The 15099-nt window shown below is 50.1% G+C and overlaps 1 protein-coding gene across 1 annotated transcript in view; it reads left to right on the top strand.

The window, feature by feature from the left end:
- Positions 1–15099, top strand: part of ANAPC1 (anaphase promoting complex subunit 1) — a gene marked incomplete at its 3' end in the record, with an annotated part of 25428 nt that overhangs the window by 428 nt on the left and 9901 nt on the right. The window contains exons 2-29 of the mRNA XM_010132692.1: positions 11–53; positions 236–345; positions 452–534; positions 1284–1357; positions 1617–1762; positions 2046–2266; positions 2497–2706; positions 3304–3399; positions 3829–3919; positions 4027–4092; positions 4665–4802; positions 5122–5262; positions 5618–5678; positions 5915–6102; positions 6620–6694; positions 6839–7104; positions 7385–7476; positions 8381–8529; positions 9638–9716; positions 9822–9858; positions 9943–10013; positions 10140–10318; positions 11796–12022; positions 12898–13016; positions 13288–13559; positions 13865–14099; positions 14748–14839; positions 15008–15098. Of these exons, the coding sequence (XP_010130994.1) occupies positions 11–53; positions 236–345; positions 452–534; positions 1284–1357; positions 1617–1762; positions 2046–2266; positions 2497–2706; positions 3304–3399; positions 3829–3919; positions 4027–4092; positions 4665–4802; positions 5122–5262; positions 5618–5678; positions 5915–6102; positions 6620–6694; positions 6839–7104; positions 7385–7476; positions 8381–8529; positions 9638–9716; positions 9822–9858; positions 9943–10013; positions 10140–10318; positions 11796–12022; positions 12898–13016; positions 13288–13559; positions 13865–14099; positions 14748–14839; positions 15008–15098 (3652 nt within the window). The remainder of the gene's footprint in view (positions 1–10; positions 54–235; positions 346–451; positions 535–1283; positions 1358–1616; positions 1763–2045; positions 2267–2496; positions 2707–3303; positions 3400–3828; positions 3920–4026; positions 4093–4664; positions 4803–5121; positions 5263–5617; positions 5679–5914; positions 6103–6619; positions 6695–6838; positions 7105–7384; positions 7477–8380; positions 8530–9637; positions 9717–9821; positions 9859–9942; positions 10014–10139; positions 10319–11795; positions 12023–12897; positions 13017–13287; positions 13560–13864; positions 14100–14747; positions 14840–15007; position 15099) is intronic.

Below are 15099 nucleotides of genomic sequence, written 5' to 3' on the forward strand. Positions count from 1 at the left end.
TTGGTTTCAGGCCTTGTGGTGCGACTTCACTCTGCCTCAGGAAAAACCTGACGGTGAGTTACCTGCATGTTGTAATGCCAAGCAATTGCTTTGAGTCCGGCTCTCTCTGGGCTCGAGAGGTTTAGTCCTCCAGGCTCGCTGCCTGAAACGTCAAGTTTACGGTTTGTGTATTGGGGATGTCTAAAGAGAGAGAGAAATTCACTGCGTAATTTCTTTTCTTTCTTTCCTCTCCCAGTTTCCGGCAGTGACGAAATTGTGGAGAAGTGTATCTGCATATTGCAGAACTCCTGTATAAATGTGCATAGCATAGAGGGGAAGGATTACATCGCGGCTTTGCCTTTCCAGGTGAGCGCTGGCCTTTGCTTGGCCACTAACTTGTTACCTGCCCGAGTAGAGTAAATACTTTGTGTGTGTGTGTGTGGCCATGAATCTATGTGTCATTTTCTTATAGGTCGCAAACGTCTGGCCGACAAAATATGGTTTGTTGTTTGAGCGCAGCAGTTCTTCGCACGAAGTACCTCCGAGCCCACCCAGGTGTGAGAGCGTGGCCGTGGGTGTTCCCTTACAGAGAGTTCGCTCACCTAAGACAGGAGTGCCACAGCTCAGGGGCAGGAATGAAAGGCTCTGCGGGTTCCTGATGGGTGAAATTGGGTGAAACAGTGGGAAATCAGAGGCAGGGGCTGAATGCCGACAGTTCCCGACGTTCCTCTGATAGTGTGTTTAGCTGGGAGTGTGACTGATCCAGGGAGCTGGTGCTGGGAATTGGCTCCTGCCTGTGCCAGACAACAGGCAGCACGTTTTCTCTCAGCTGCACGATGCTGTAAATGTCTGGAGCGTCCCTTCACCTGTTTGGTGGAGGTCACAGACGCTGATAAAATGTACCTGATGGCTCTCTGGCACGGGAGCTGTGGAGCCGAAACTCCCGAGATGAGGCTGGTTAAGGGCTTGCTCCTCCTCCAAACCCACTGGCGCCAGCGCTGTTCGCTCGGGCCAGCCAAAGCCTGTCCTGCGGCCACCAGGTGGGGTTGTCCTCAAGTGCTCGGAGGTGTTCCGCGGGACCTAATCGTGCTGTTGGACAGAGCAGCCTTGCTCTGGCTCTGCCCGGTCAATCCCGCAAGCTGCTGCGAACGGAGTGTCTGTCCCTGCTGCTGAGATTCAGGCTCTGCTGTGTTAAGAGCTGTGGAGGAGCTGCTTCGGGCGTGTCACAGCCCCAGTACCAGCTACAGGGGAGAACAGGGATGCTCGTTGGCATTCTCATCGTGCTCCCTGTGGTCTCTTTGTAGAGAACCTTTGCCTACCGTGTTCAGCATGCTGCACCCGCTAGACGAGATAACACCATTGGTCTGTAAGTCTGGAGGTGAGTTTATGCCTTAGTGCATCACCTGGGGTCTGTCAGTCTGGCATCAGTGTGTCACGTGAGCCTTTTCTGCATCCCAAAGTTGGCAAATAACGGTTCTTTCAAGAACTGGGAAGCGGGCGGGTGTAGCTGCTTCGTGCAAAGGGGAGCTTCAGCAGAGAGACCAGCTTGCAGAGGAAAGAGGGTGTGAGCAACACTAACCCTGCCGCCATTCCCCCTGCCCTTGGGCCGTAACCGCAGCGACCCGCTTCTCCAGCAGGCGTGTTCGGCTCTGCTCGAGTGCAGTACGTTGCTGACTACGCCTTGAGGATCGTGTTCCTCAGCACCGAGCCTTCCATCGTGATGACCTACGACACTGTGCAGAGCTTACACACGGTGTGGGCTCTTCGGAGAGTGAAGCCAGAGGTACCAATTCATTGTCGACTCAATAGCCTTATCAAAACGTTTGCGTCTGTCTTAGAAATGCCTGGTAGTTGTGATTTATTTGAATTTCAAGAGAGTAAGATGGGGGTTTTTTCACAACGTGCTGCCCTGAAAGCCAGTTTCTGTGACTGGGAGTGAGGCAGCATGGTTGGCAGGAATAACTTCTTAGTCTGAGCACCTCCCTAGGCATAAATTTTTAACACCGAGCCATTTGAGCGACTTCGTGGCTGTCAGCGCCCACAGCCAGCTCTGTTTCCTCTCCCAGGAGCAGAACACGGTGCTGAAGTTCTCGGAGCAGGTGGGCACGCCGCAGCACGTGGCCACTAGCAGCTCTCTGACTGCTCACCTCCGAAGCTTCTCGAAAGGAGACTCTCCTGTGGGCTCCCCGTTCCAGAACTACTCGTCTATCCACAGCCAGAGCAGGTCGGTGTCGTCGCCCAGCCTGCAGTCCCGCTCGCCGTCCATCTCCAACATGGCTGCACTGAGGTGGGTGCTGAGCACGATGCCGAGGAACAGGAGCTGTGGAAGAGGGATTAGTCAGAGAACTGCTCTCCTGAGCTGGGCTGTATTGCTGAGGGAAACTGGTACTCAAGAAGCTACCGGTTTAGGGTGGTTTTGGTTTGTGTGTAAAGTCTCCACCGGTGTAGGAGCTCCCTGGGGCTTGGTACCCGATTTTGAAAGTCCACCTTTCAGCAGCGTGTCGTCTCCGCTTGCAGCCGCTCCCACTCCCCTGCCCTGGGAGTGCACTCGTTCTCGGGAGTGCAGAGGTTCAACTTCTCCGGTAACGCTCCGTCGCCAAAGAGGCACAGCATTACCCACTCGCCAAACAGCACGTGCAGCGATTCCTTCCTCATGCCAGAAACAGAACCGATCGTTCCCGAGCTGTGCATGGATCACCTGTGGACAGAAACAGTCACCAGCATGAGGTGAGGCGCTCGCACTGGGCTGCGAGGAGTTCTGGGTTTCTGTGGCAGGGCGGGGAATAAAGTAAAATAACATGTTATTCTAGCGTGTGCTTTCTGCAAATGCGCAGCCTGAAAAGAGATGGGTGGACTCTCGTTTCATTCTCAGTTTTTGGAAAAATGATGCTCAGTAAGTGGCAGCTCCCTTGGAAAAGGGACCTGGAACAGTTTTACCTGCTGCATTACCTGTAGCCCTCTGAGCTGGGGTATGGTTTAATGTGATCTCTAACGCAAAGTAGGTTCTAACCTGGTCCCTGCTTCGGGCTTTTTTGGTTGTCTAGGAGCAGCATTATCTGTGTTACCGTCAAAGGGGACAAAACAAAGCCTAACCCCTAAGACTGCGCAGGAGAGCAAAACCACATAGCACGTGCTCTGCTGGGCATACAGTAGGGAATGGGGCGGCGGGAAAATCCATTTCGGGAGCAATGACCGAAACGGGGGCTGGTGCCTTCTGGCATGTGAAGTCCAGTGTAACCCTACAGCCTGTGGGCACCGTGTTTGCCTCCAGTCAGCTTTTTATAGTGGCCCAAACCTGTGCTGACCCTCGTGTCTCTTTTCCAGAGAGAAGAATTCCCAGGCGTCCAAAGTGTTTATTACCACTGACCTTTGTGGGCAGAAGCTCTTGTGCTTCCTGGTGGAATCCCAGCTCCAGCTGCGGTGAGCATCCCTGTCCTGGGGACAGGAGGACCGAGGGCAGCGCTCCAGAGGTTCCCAGCTAGACAAGGGCTCTAACCAGCGTACTCCCCCAGCCCGCGGGCTCCGTTAGCACAACGTCACTGGCTGCCACGTGACGTGGGTTTAACTATGGTGGCATAGGTGGTTTGGGCTGTTTAAAGCCAACTGAAGAACATCCACTGTCATCTGAATGCTATTTGTATTTACCCCTGAGCAGTACATGGGGGGGTTTAATTAGACTGGCAGGGTAAAAATAGACTGACAAGCAGGGCAAAGGAAGGAGGAAGGAACCAGCTATACCACAATAAAAGTCACTGCACCACGACACACTGTCTTCATTTGCTGCCTCCTCTCTGTGACAACACATGGGACGGTCCTTTTAGGTTTCCTGTTGTCTTCTCGCATCTCTAGGTGCGTAAAATTTCAAGAGAGCAACGATAAGTCGCAGCTGATCTTTGGTTCCGTTACCAATATTCAAGCAAAGGACGCGGCTCCGGTGCAGGTACGTACCTCCTTGGGGAGCGCAGCCTCCTGCCTGGTCGCTGCTTGTCCAGCCAGCGGCTCCTCACTTAAATCAAGCAGAACCTTCAGCTTCTGCTATTCTTACAGGGCATCGATATGCTGCTGGTTCTGGAAGGCAGTGGAAATCTCGTGCTGTATTCTGGGGTGGTTCGGGTAAGTCTTCCTGTCCCAGAACGAATGTCTGGCTCATTGGTTACACACTGGGCTGTCGTTTTAAGCTCCCGTCGGCTGCTGCTTGCCGGGGAAGGTGGCTGCGCTCACCTGCCAAGTGTGGGGTGTGTGCCGAGCTGGAAGGGTCGTCCTGAGGGATGCCTGGCACCTGGTGGTACAATGACATAACCTCTCGAGCTTATTAGCACTGTCAGTGAAATGCTGACGGAATCAAATGCTTTCAGGGAAAGAAAACGTCAAGAATTGGTCCTCAACAAAAAACTTCCAGGCTTCTCTGTAGCAAATGAGGTCATTTTACTGGTCAAATTATTTTGTCTTCCAGTGGGCTGTTACTAGGATGGACACGATTCATCCAAAAGAATTAACACTTACTTTTGAATGCTGTAGAGATGCTCTAGGCTCTCTCTGTGTGTGCAGCGGCCTTGGACACTGCAATTTGTGTGTGTATATTTGTATATTTTTCCTACAAGATGTTGTCTGCGTATGTAAGGAAGCTCCTGGAAGCCCAGGCATGAAAACCAACGCTTTCTTTCCTCTATATTGTTCTCAAAAAGGTGGGGAAGGTTTTTATTCCCGGGCTGCCTGCTCCATCGCTGACGATGTCCAACCAAATGCCTCGGCCGAGCACTCCCTTGGATGGTATCAGCACTCCATCCAAGTCCTTGAATAAGTATCCGGGGCCCCTGGAAGAGGTAAGGAGAAAGGAAGTCCTGTCTCGGAAAGGGTGGAGTTGCAGCAGCTTCACGTGATTGGTGGATTGTTAACTTTCAAGGCATCTTTTGGAGATAAATCTTGTATTTCTGTAAAGCCCCTGAATAAAAGAAGATCGATTCAGTGCTGCCCTATTTATTTGTTTACGATTTCTGTAGAATTTCTGGGGCAGAGATCAGAAAGGCCTCTGTAGTTGTCTTCAGAACCCTTCCTGGCGCATTGAGAGTGGCAAGGCTAGGCTGCTCTTTGCGGGATCCTCTTGTCTCAGCAATTCTAACCATCACCTTCACCATTTTCCAGGGCGTGCTTTTGTCACCAGTTCCGGAGCTACGGGATTCCTCCAAGCTTCATGACTCAACGTACGTTGAAGACTGCACTTTTCAGCAGCTGGGGACTTTCATTCATGGCCTGAGAGATCCTGTCCACAACAGAGTGACTTTGGTAGGCGTTACCCTGTGATCCGAGTCAACGCTTCGTTAGCAAAGCAAAGCGAGGGCGGCGTAGTGAGACCGTGCTGCAGCTCCTGATCAGCAGCAGCATGTCACACTGTGTGTTGCTCTCTGTAGAATTCTCTTGAAGTCACAGAATTGGATCGATTCCCCCCCAGTGGTTCAGCTCAAGACCTGTTTCAGGTGTTCCATGGAGCTGGTGTCTGAGGTTCAACTCTTTGGTGTGGGAAATAGCCAGGAATTGGGAATGTGCTCAATGTGTATTCGAGATCCGAGCTGGTAGAGAGGGACCCTGCCTTTACGTTACGCGTTTCATCATGGACCGTTACCTGTCTTTGCTTCTCCAGGAGCTCAGCAACAACACGATGGTTCGGATTACAATTCCTGAAATCGCCACTTCGGAACTAGGTACGATTCAGAAACCGCTGGGGAAATGAAATGTGTTCCAGGGTGGTTGTGGGCTCCCTTCCAAAGCAGTGTGTGCATAGCTCAGACTGATCGTTCAGTACCACCCGTTCCACAGTGAGGAGGGGCTGAGCTGCCCACCCAGACACAAGCTGGTTTCAGTAATGAGCAAAAAGGGACTTTTTGCCCCTTTGTGGATGGAAACCACACCTAAATATTATGTTCTTCTTTCCCAACAGTGAAAAGATGTCTGCAGGGGGTCAAAGCTATCCTGCCCAAGGAGATTGCGGTACAGATGCTCGTCAAGTGGTACAACGCTTATAATGCCCCGGGAGGACCAAGCTATCACTCGGAATGGAATTTATTTGTGACATGTCTCATGAATATGATGGGTTACAACACGGAGAGGCTCTCCTGGACACGGAACGTAAGCGAGCCCATGTGTTTCTAGCTCACTCTCACTGCTGATAAGGTTCAAAAAGGCTAGAGATGTGCTGAGTGGTGTCAGAAATCAACCGTATCTTGTCTGAAATATTCTACATTGCTAAATGTTAGGCATGCAGTTTAGTCTGCGTTTATCATGAAATACTTTTATAAGGTCCTTACCACCAACCGTCTTGGTCAAATAAAAATAAGTGATGAAGATTTTACCCTATTTTTTGACTAACACTGATGAAATAAAAATTTAATTCACCTAATCCACATTAAGCCTGTTTTTTGCTAGAAACACAGATCACAATTGAGATTCTTGTTTCCTAAACAGGATTTTTCCATGTAGTTTTTATTAACAACACTTAAAATTCTTTTTTTTTTTTTTTTTTTTTTAATTTAACTGTTTTTTACTAAATGTGTTTGGAGTCTTCTGTGAGTTTCCTGCTACCAACCTTTGTGCAACCCTGGATATTTCAATAGTGAGCTACTGCTGATCTCTCTATTTCTTGCAGCTTGATTTTGAAGGCTCACTTTCACCAGTTATTGCTCCCAAGAAGGCTAGACCATCCGAAGCAGGGTCAGACGAAGTAAGAGATGGTTCTCTTTTAAAAATAAGAGCCTGGGGAGGAGCTTGGTTGGTTGGTTGGTTTAGGTTTTTTTAAAGGCAAAGCAGGGGAAACACCCTCAGAGTACTGCATTTCATCTGCCTCTTCTGTGTTCATTTGGTCTAGGACTGGGACTATCTCTTGAGCTCTGACTACCATAGGAATTTTGAGTCTCACCCTGTTGCCAAAGCTTTGCGACTGGACCCTCTAGAAGCGTCGGCTCCGAAGGATGACTTTCCACAGAGCCTTAGTCTGGATTCCTCAACCCTGCTTTTCACCCATATTCCTGCCATCTTCTTTGTTCTGCATCTCGTCTACGAGGAGCTCAAGCTGAATAGTCTGATGGGAGAAGGAATCCGCTCACTGGTGGTTCTCCTGGTCCAGCTGGCCAGGTATGCCCACCTGACAGACTGCGGGTGCTCTGCATCGTGCAGCGTCGCTTGGTGCTGGCTGTGTGGTATTTCCTCTGTCTGGAGAAACAGAATGAAGGTGTAAAACCTTACTGTGTTTAAAGCCAGCAGCTCGTCTGGTTTTAACAACTGGAATTTGGGGGAAACCGTAGTGGCAGTGGTCTGGCCTGAAGTGGTGGTGGAAGCATGGGGCGAAGCTGAAAAGAGAAATGCCCTGGGTGGGTTTTTTCTCCTCTGATGTGATTCACCTGTCTCGTTCTAGGGACTTAAAACTTGAAGCTTATATAGATTATTACTGCAGAGACTATCCAGCCCTTGTAAAAAGCTCCCGACAGACTTGCATAATTGATCAAGGTGAGTGCAAGGCTTTGGGAAGCGGGACATTCAGTGAGGGTGATGTGCAGGTACTGACCATGCTGGTTTCTGCTCCCTTTGAAGCTGCTCAGGACTTAACCCCAGTGTGCAGCACTGAGCTTGTAGTGCTGAAGTTGCCTTGTTTCTCGTGGCCTCCTAAGATGACAGGAGTGAAATCTGCGTGGTATAGTCGTGAGTGCCTCATGGGACACTCCACAGACAAGGACTTGGGTGGGAGTGGTGGGTTCAGCTTGGCAAACTCCCAGCTTGGGCAGGCTGAGAAGTCTTAGCAGGTGACTGCAGAACAGCCTGGCAGTGCGGCGTGCCCCTCTTGTGGCAGCTCTTGGTGGGCAGGCGAGCTCTCAGCTTTTAGTTCATACAAGCTAAATCAGTGCTAGAATCGCAAAGCCTAAAGGTACAGTACGGACATACATTGTCTGTGTAACCGTGTAGCGTCCTACCAGCTGAAATCTGCCGGTCACGGAAGGAAAACTACTGTTCCTCCGGAAAAGAAGTCTTGTAGCAGTGCTCAGGTTTTGCCACTCCTGTTTGTGGACAGGGAAAACAAAGAGGTTGTAGTTCAGCTATCCTCTTCCTTAAGCAGTTTGGTGGTGTTGGAGTACAAGGCTGTTCCAGGGAGGTTTCGGAGAATTACCCTGTTCCTACTCCTTTTCCCGGTGGGCTGAGATGACTTGTTCTAGGAAGACTAGCACTTCTCTGAGCTTTCGTTACTGCCTGGCTGTGAGCTCCCATCGAGCAGGAGGGAGATGCGCTCTGTAGCGTGCTGGGGCAGTGCTCTGGTTTTGTTGTTAAACACAGGGCTGCAGGGCTCGCTTTGGGGCTAGCGGGGAGTTACTGTCTGTTTGCCGTGAACCCAGTGTCATTGCTCTTCCTGTCATTTAAGTCCAAACAGGTTTCATGCACCACCCCTCATTTTTTTCTGCTGAGCCTCCGAGCATCTTCCAGTGGCTGAGTTCCTGTCTGAAGGGAGAAGGAGTGCAGCCTTACCCCTACTTACCAGGAATCTGCGAAAGGAGCAAACTGGTAGTACTGGTGCGTGCCTTGGTAAAAAGGATGTGTTTTACTCTGTCAGCGCAGCAGCACCGTAGCCACGGTTCGCCCCAGCTGCTTAATTTCCTGCGAGTGAAGCATCTCCAAAGGGAAGTCACACAACGTATTATTATCAGTAAATAATAATAATAAGCTCTGCATTACGTTGTTCCTGGAGGGTGTGGATGGGTTTGCACAGGGGGAGGCGGTGTCCGAGCTGGGAAGGACAGCTCAGGAGTAGCCTGGACTTCGCTGCTTGTGTGGTTTGTTGTTTTTGTGGTTTGCAGTAGTGGCTTGTGCAAAGTAATAACATAACTCAAGGTTTAACTGTATTTTGTGAGCGAGAATTTCCCGCTTGGGCATGTATCAACTTAACTATTCAGTCTCATGAGTAGCTGTAAGTGCTGATGTTATCTCCTGGTCAGCCGCTCGCTCATTCACAAAGCCTCGATGGAGGAAACCTGCTGGTACAGGGTTCGAAGCAGAGTGTGAGTGCTTTCCCTTAACACCCGTCCCTGCGCTCAGGCTCTGCAGAGCTGTAACTGTCCCCTCGGGCTGTAACCTGTGTCAGTCCATCCTCCGCTTCCTCCCGCCTCTGCGTGGCTCACCTGTGCGGAGAGCAGAGCCGCATGTCGGCCGTGGATCTCGCTGGAAGATCTTGGTGAAAGACACACAGATTTTTCCCTGTGAGTCCTGCCAGCCTCCAGGAGTAAACAGGGTGATGGCTCGCGTTGACTTTTCTGGACAGCTGCGGTGGGCCCGGCTCTGGATGGGGAACACCTCCTCACTCGGTGCCCTCTCAAAGTAGCCAGTATTCAACAGGTGGAGACAGCTGAGTGAAAAATGGTGTCTGTGCCATGCCGGAGAAATAAATGAAATGTGAGCAACTTAGAAAAGATGACTCGGAACATGTTTTTCTGTTAGAACATCTTTTTACCTTGGAAATAATTATTAGGGGAAAACTCAGTTACTTGTTTCAGGATGTTTTTTTCCAAACTTCAGGACAGAAATCTAAAGCTTGAAAGTTCGTTACTTGCTTTGGTTGTTCTGGTCTCCCTTTACTATCACTAAACCGCTCCCACTGTTGAAGTGATGTCTCTCTCCTACCCAGAGCGTGGCCCTGTACATACTTGGCGATGAAAGCGCTGTGTCTAACGAAGCCTCCCATTATTTGTACAAGATTACATCAGGTAACGACGCTTTGATGCCATCGTAGTATCTCCTCGTGCCTTGTGCTTGTCTGGGCTGCCCTGTTGCTCGGAGAATGTGGAAGTAACTGGCCTTTTCTTTCCTAGGACAACAGAAGCAGCAGATAGAACAGGACGACAGTCGGTATGGGGTTTTTAGTGTGGAGCTTCTGACTCTCTTCTGACTTTTGGATTCGCTTTTATTGGATTATTCCCCTTTGTTTTACAGATGCAGTTTCAGACACAGCACTTCTGTTTCCAGCCTGGCTGAAAAGTTAGTCCTTTGGATGACTCGTGTTGGTAAGAGCAGCTTTTATCATTGTGCACAGAGGCAACAATCACAAGCAATAGCCTTGTGCTTGCGTCGTATGAAGTACACGTGGCTGGTTTTGATTACACAGTCTATTTTTTCCCTCTAATTTTGAGGTTTCACCTTAAGAGATCTGGAGTCCCTCCCCTTCGGCGTAGCTCTTCCCATCAGGGATGCGATCTATTACTGCCGGGAGCAGCCTGCCTCGGACTGGCCAGAAGCCGTTTGTCTCTTGATCGGGCGCCAGGATCTGTCCAAGCAGGCGTGCGAAGGGAACCTGCAAAAGGGCAAATCTGTGAGTATGGGCAGAAGCGGATTTCACGGTCCTGGGTGCTGGGCAGAGCACCCAGTTCAGAAACTTCTCACCGTCTGCTGGTGCTCAGGGCAGCAGAAGGTGCAGAATTCAAGACTGAGGGTTTACACATGCATGAGGGTTTCAGTACAAAAACCAGCATCCGGCACAGGAAGAGTAGATGCGTAGCTGTGGGAACGGTCAATGTAAAATAGATTTTCAGCTCAGTTCAGCCACAGTGTTCAAAAGCTTTGCCTGCAGAGCTATTTTCAAGTGCAAAGCGGCTGCACCTTGGAGAGGTTTTGATACTCTGTCCTCAGACTCTGCCACAAAATGGCCGTGGCACAGGGAGAAGGAGGTTAGTGGTTTGTATCCTGGAGCAAAATGAAAAAAGCCTGTAGGGTTTTTCTTCTGGTGGTGGGAATCACAGAGCTGCAGCTCACTTCAGTGTCTTGTGCTCTGGAAGCCACCGTGGCTGAGATCCTTTCTGCTGTCTTAGCTCCGGAAGCGGTTTTAAAATTACTCCAGTTTGTTGATAGCAGAGGCTTCGTGACTACCTGCGTATCAAAAGAGTTAATCCCTGTAGCAGCAGAGTAAATGAACCACATCTTCAACTCCCGTGTCCCACCGCTCATTAAAAATACAGTTCATTTTCTGCTGGTGAAGTTTTGCCCAACTGTAACAGTACTGAATCATAAAATGATGGTAAATCTGATTTTATCACTCACTTTATAACAATGCCTCGAATAGCTGTTACCTTAAAAGGGTAAAGTGATCTTCAAACCCCAAATTGTTTGTCATTTCTCGGGAGGGCAGGGTGGAGTTTCCTCTTTCAAACCGGACGCTGCCTATATGGGTGGTGCAGTTCGGTATTGAAATTTGGTGCGTATTTATCAGAAGAAATTGGTTTTCATTCATCAGCTGTGAATTTACTTGCGCTCCTGGTGCCATGTGCTCCCAGCGAGCCCTAGCAGCACCCAGTGTTCGGTCTCCTCTGTGCGATCCCGTGTCTTTCGACTTGCCAAAATTCTAAGGTATCGAACAGGAACAACAACCAGCCGAGAGAGAGCTGTGAGGTGGTTTTGTTCCTGGATTTGTCCTGTCAATGTTGGCCATCACTTGCCTTGCTATTTTTAAATGAAACTTTCATTTGTGAAAGATGCAAAAGAAGGAGAATATTCCTTAAGAAAGAGAATCCTCCTTAAGCGAAGATTTCATAACTCTTGCGTGAAGAGAGGGTGTTTCCACAGCACTTCTAAGCACGGAAACGCTTCCGTATTTTCCTGGTCACGTAGCTCCGGTGTGGGAGTCCAGAACATGTTCTGGTAGTGTGGCAAAGCCCAGGGCACGAACACGTGGCTGCGGGCTGGCTGTTGTAGGAGGTAGCTTGGCTGCTGCGGGAGGGGCAGTCCGAATTAAAGCTAGTTCGTGAAAACATCAGGGATTGGAAAAGCAACGCAGGTTTCTCTTCCCCTGGCAGTCTGTGGGCTCGGTGCTGTCCTCTGACATTCCCTCTGGAACCGAATCGGAGGAGGATGAGGATGGCATGAACGACATGAACGAGGAAGTGATGTCGCTGATATGGAGCGAGGATCTGAGGGTGCAGGAGGTCCGCCGGCTCCTGCAGAGCGCCCGTCCCGTGCGCGTCAACGTGGTGCAGATGCCAGAAGCTAGTGACCACGAGTACATAGAGGAGAAGGAGAACCGGTAAAAGCTGCCTCTGCTTCTAGCAGTATTTCCTTCACAGAAAACCGTGATGGTTGGGGTGGCTTAAAGCTAAGCGTGTCCAAGCAAACCGTACAGTTATCTTAGTCTGAACTGAGCCCTTTGCTCGGGGCTGCTCTTAGCAAGGCTTGTGTCAGCGGGCCTAAGTACTTCTACAAAAGCACATTCGCTGTCCCATCCCTCTCTCTTTGGAAACCTCCTATGGGAGCTGTTCTGTGCCCAGTGACCTCACGATTGTCCCCGTCCTGTTTCTTTACTCGCTTATTTTGGGGGTGTTAAAAGTATCTTAAAAAAAAAACAAACCAAAAGAAAAAAGCAAGCTTCAGAACATCACTGCTGTGCAAAACACTCTGCAGGAGTGGGAAGCTAAAGGAGTGAGTGAAATTATCATCTGCTCTAATGAGCTGAGTAATCTAACGAGTCTAGAAAGTGTTTCCAGAGTGAATGGCAGAGAACTGTGGTCAGCGTTCTTGGAAGCAGTCACTATTTCTGTACCCAGGTGATTACTAGATGCGACCGCGAGTCATAGCAAGATCCCGCTCCACAGTCAGCTTGTGGTTTGCTTTCTCCTTTCGCCTCATTTTTCAGGCGGCTGCTGAATTGTCCGTGGCACAGATCTGTTCAACTAGCACCCAGATTTAGGGGAAGAGAGTGGCAAGTCCCAACACGGTGTCAGCTAAAGTACAGCTTTGAGATTAGTCTTGTAAGGACCAGGGATGACAACTTGCTGTCTCACAGTTGGGGGAAGATATGGTTTGTCCGGTGCCTGTTGTCTGTAGGTTCATTTGATATCACGTACTTGGGAAAATGGTCCGTGTTAGGCAACTGCCTGAGTTTTGCTGTCATCTCCCCCGCAGGCTGTTACAGCTGTGCCAGCGAACCATGGCCCTTCCCGTTGGACGAGGCATGTTCACTTTGTTCTCCTACCATCCCGTTCCAACGGAGCAGTTGCCCATCCCGAAGCTGAATCTAACTGGTATGTTGGTTTTCTTCAGAGAAATTCAGTGTTTAGTGGAATGGGAGAGAGTTTCTTTTGCTCCATTTCTTTCCATTTCTTTCTGAACCTCTCGCAATTTTTGTAGCCTCTGTATCTTTCTGCATCACAGCTTCCGAAGGCAGCTGAGGGTGTCTCAGATCAGAAGTGTCACCCACCAAGTGTACTCACTTGGCACCCCGCTGAAGCTGAAAGCTGTTTCTGAGGCGGTTTGGATCCACCTAATTGCTTTTAATGGTTCTTTCCCTGGCAGGCCGTGCTCCTCCCAGGAACACCACTGTCGACCTGAACAGTGGGAACATCGACGTGCCTCCCAACATGGCTTGCTGGGCCAGCTTCCACAACGGCGTGGCTGCCGGCCTGAAGATAGCGCCTGCCTCACAGATAGACTCTGCGTGGATCGTCTATAACAAGCCCAAAATGGCTGAACTAGCGAATGAATACGCAGGTTTCCTCATGGCTCTGGGTCTCAACGGGCATCTCACGAAACTCGCCACGCTCAATATACACGACTACTTAACAAAGGTGAGGCCTCTCCTGGGCAGCGCAGAGAAACAGATATACAGGATTGGAACTCTTTAAACAAAGCAAGAAAGAAGAGCCGACAGGTCTCTCTGAAACACTGAACTGCGAGGTTTCTGGTGTGGGAGGGTATCAGAGTTGCTTCGTTAACGTTAGTAGTGGAGGACTTTGTTTCTGATGAAAAGATTTTCAGCAGTTTTATTGCTAAATCTTTCCGCGCTGAGCACAGCTCATTGGGGTGGGTGAACGGAACACTGGGACACGTGTTTCTCCTTTCCGTGGTCACTGATACTCATTTCCTTCCTCAGGGCCATGAGATGACAAGTATTGGGCTGTTGCTCGGCGTGTCTGCTGCCAAGCTGGGCACCATGGATATGGCCATTACCCGCCTCCTGAGCATCCACATACCTGCCCTCCTGCCGCCAACTTCAACAGAGCTGGACGTCCCCCACAACGTGCAGGTGGCTGCTGTCATAGGCATCGGCCTCGTCTACCAGGGCACCGCGCACAGGCACACGGCTGAGGTTCTGCTGGCTGAAATAGGTGGGGAATAGAAACAGAGGCGATGGATGGATGGATGGATGGGGGAAATCTGCTCTTCTCTTGCAAGGACAGTGGTGTCCTGCAGTCCCTGTTCCAAACTGTTTAAGGCTCTCCGAGCAGCAGCCTTAAGAGTGGGCCTCTGAAGGGTGTACGTCTGATCGCCTCCTCGCGCTGTGCGCAGTTCTCCTGGGTTTATTTGTAGCAGTTAAGTTCCTACTCATGTTCATATGCAACTTTAACTGCAGGAGACCGTATGGTTTATCAAATAGAGAGGGGGGTGGGTTGTAAGGGTGAAGTTGTATCTGTTACGTTTGTGGTAATTTGGTATGTGCAGTCTTCTCTAGCAACAGCTTTTGAACTCTGCTGGCAGCGTCTGGGTAGGTTCGGACCTCTTAAAGCGTCCACAGTTGTGACGTGGCATTTCCCTCTATCTCTGAACTCCAGCCGTATCGTTTAGCACCATCTACTGCTTCCGGTTGGTGACAGATGGGTTAAGTGACAGTTACTCATAATTCCAATGAGAACTTCCCTGAGAAGGGACAGATTGTCATTGTTGTTCTCATTTCGTCGGGGATGTAGTACGTAATTAAACGGTGTTTGTGTAGCTGGAGCTTTAGAAGATGCCTTTCACTGTCCTGTTTTCCTCAGGCCGCCCCCCTGGACCAGAAATGGAGTACTGCACGGACAGAGAGTCCTACTCACTCGCCTCTGGGCTAGCCTTGGGCATGGTTTGCCTGGGGGTGAGTGCCTCTCCCCTTTTCAGCTGCAGCTGGTGAAAGAATTGTGGTATTTTGGGGTGGGGTTGTAAGAGGAGTCTCATCCTTGGCTCCCAGCCACCTTTGCCAGAAGCATTCTTTCCCCATGCAGGAAGGCACCTCTGTGTTCTCTCTGCTCCTTTTTTTCCGTAGCACGGCAGTAATTTGATAGGCATGTCGGACCTCAACGTCCCCGAGCAGCTTTACCAGTACATGGTTGGGGGTCACAGGCGGGTTCAGGGCGG

The sequence above is a fragment of the Buceros rhinoceros genome, unplaced genomic scaffold (assembly GCF_000710305.1).
Source record: "Buceros rhinoceros silvestris isolate BGI_N320 unplaced genomic scaffold, ASM71030v1 scaffold33723, whole genome shotgun sequence".
Classification (NCBI taxonomy): domain Eukaryota; kingdom Metazoa; phylum Chordata; class Aves; order Bucerotiformes; family Bucerotidae; genus Buceros; species Buceros rhinoceros.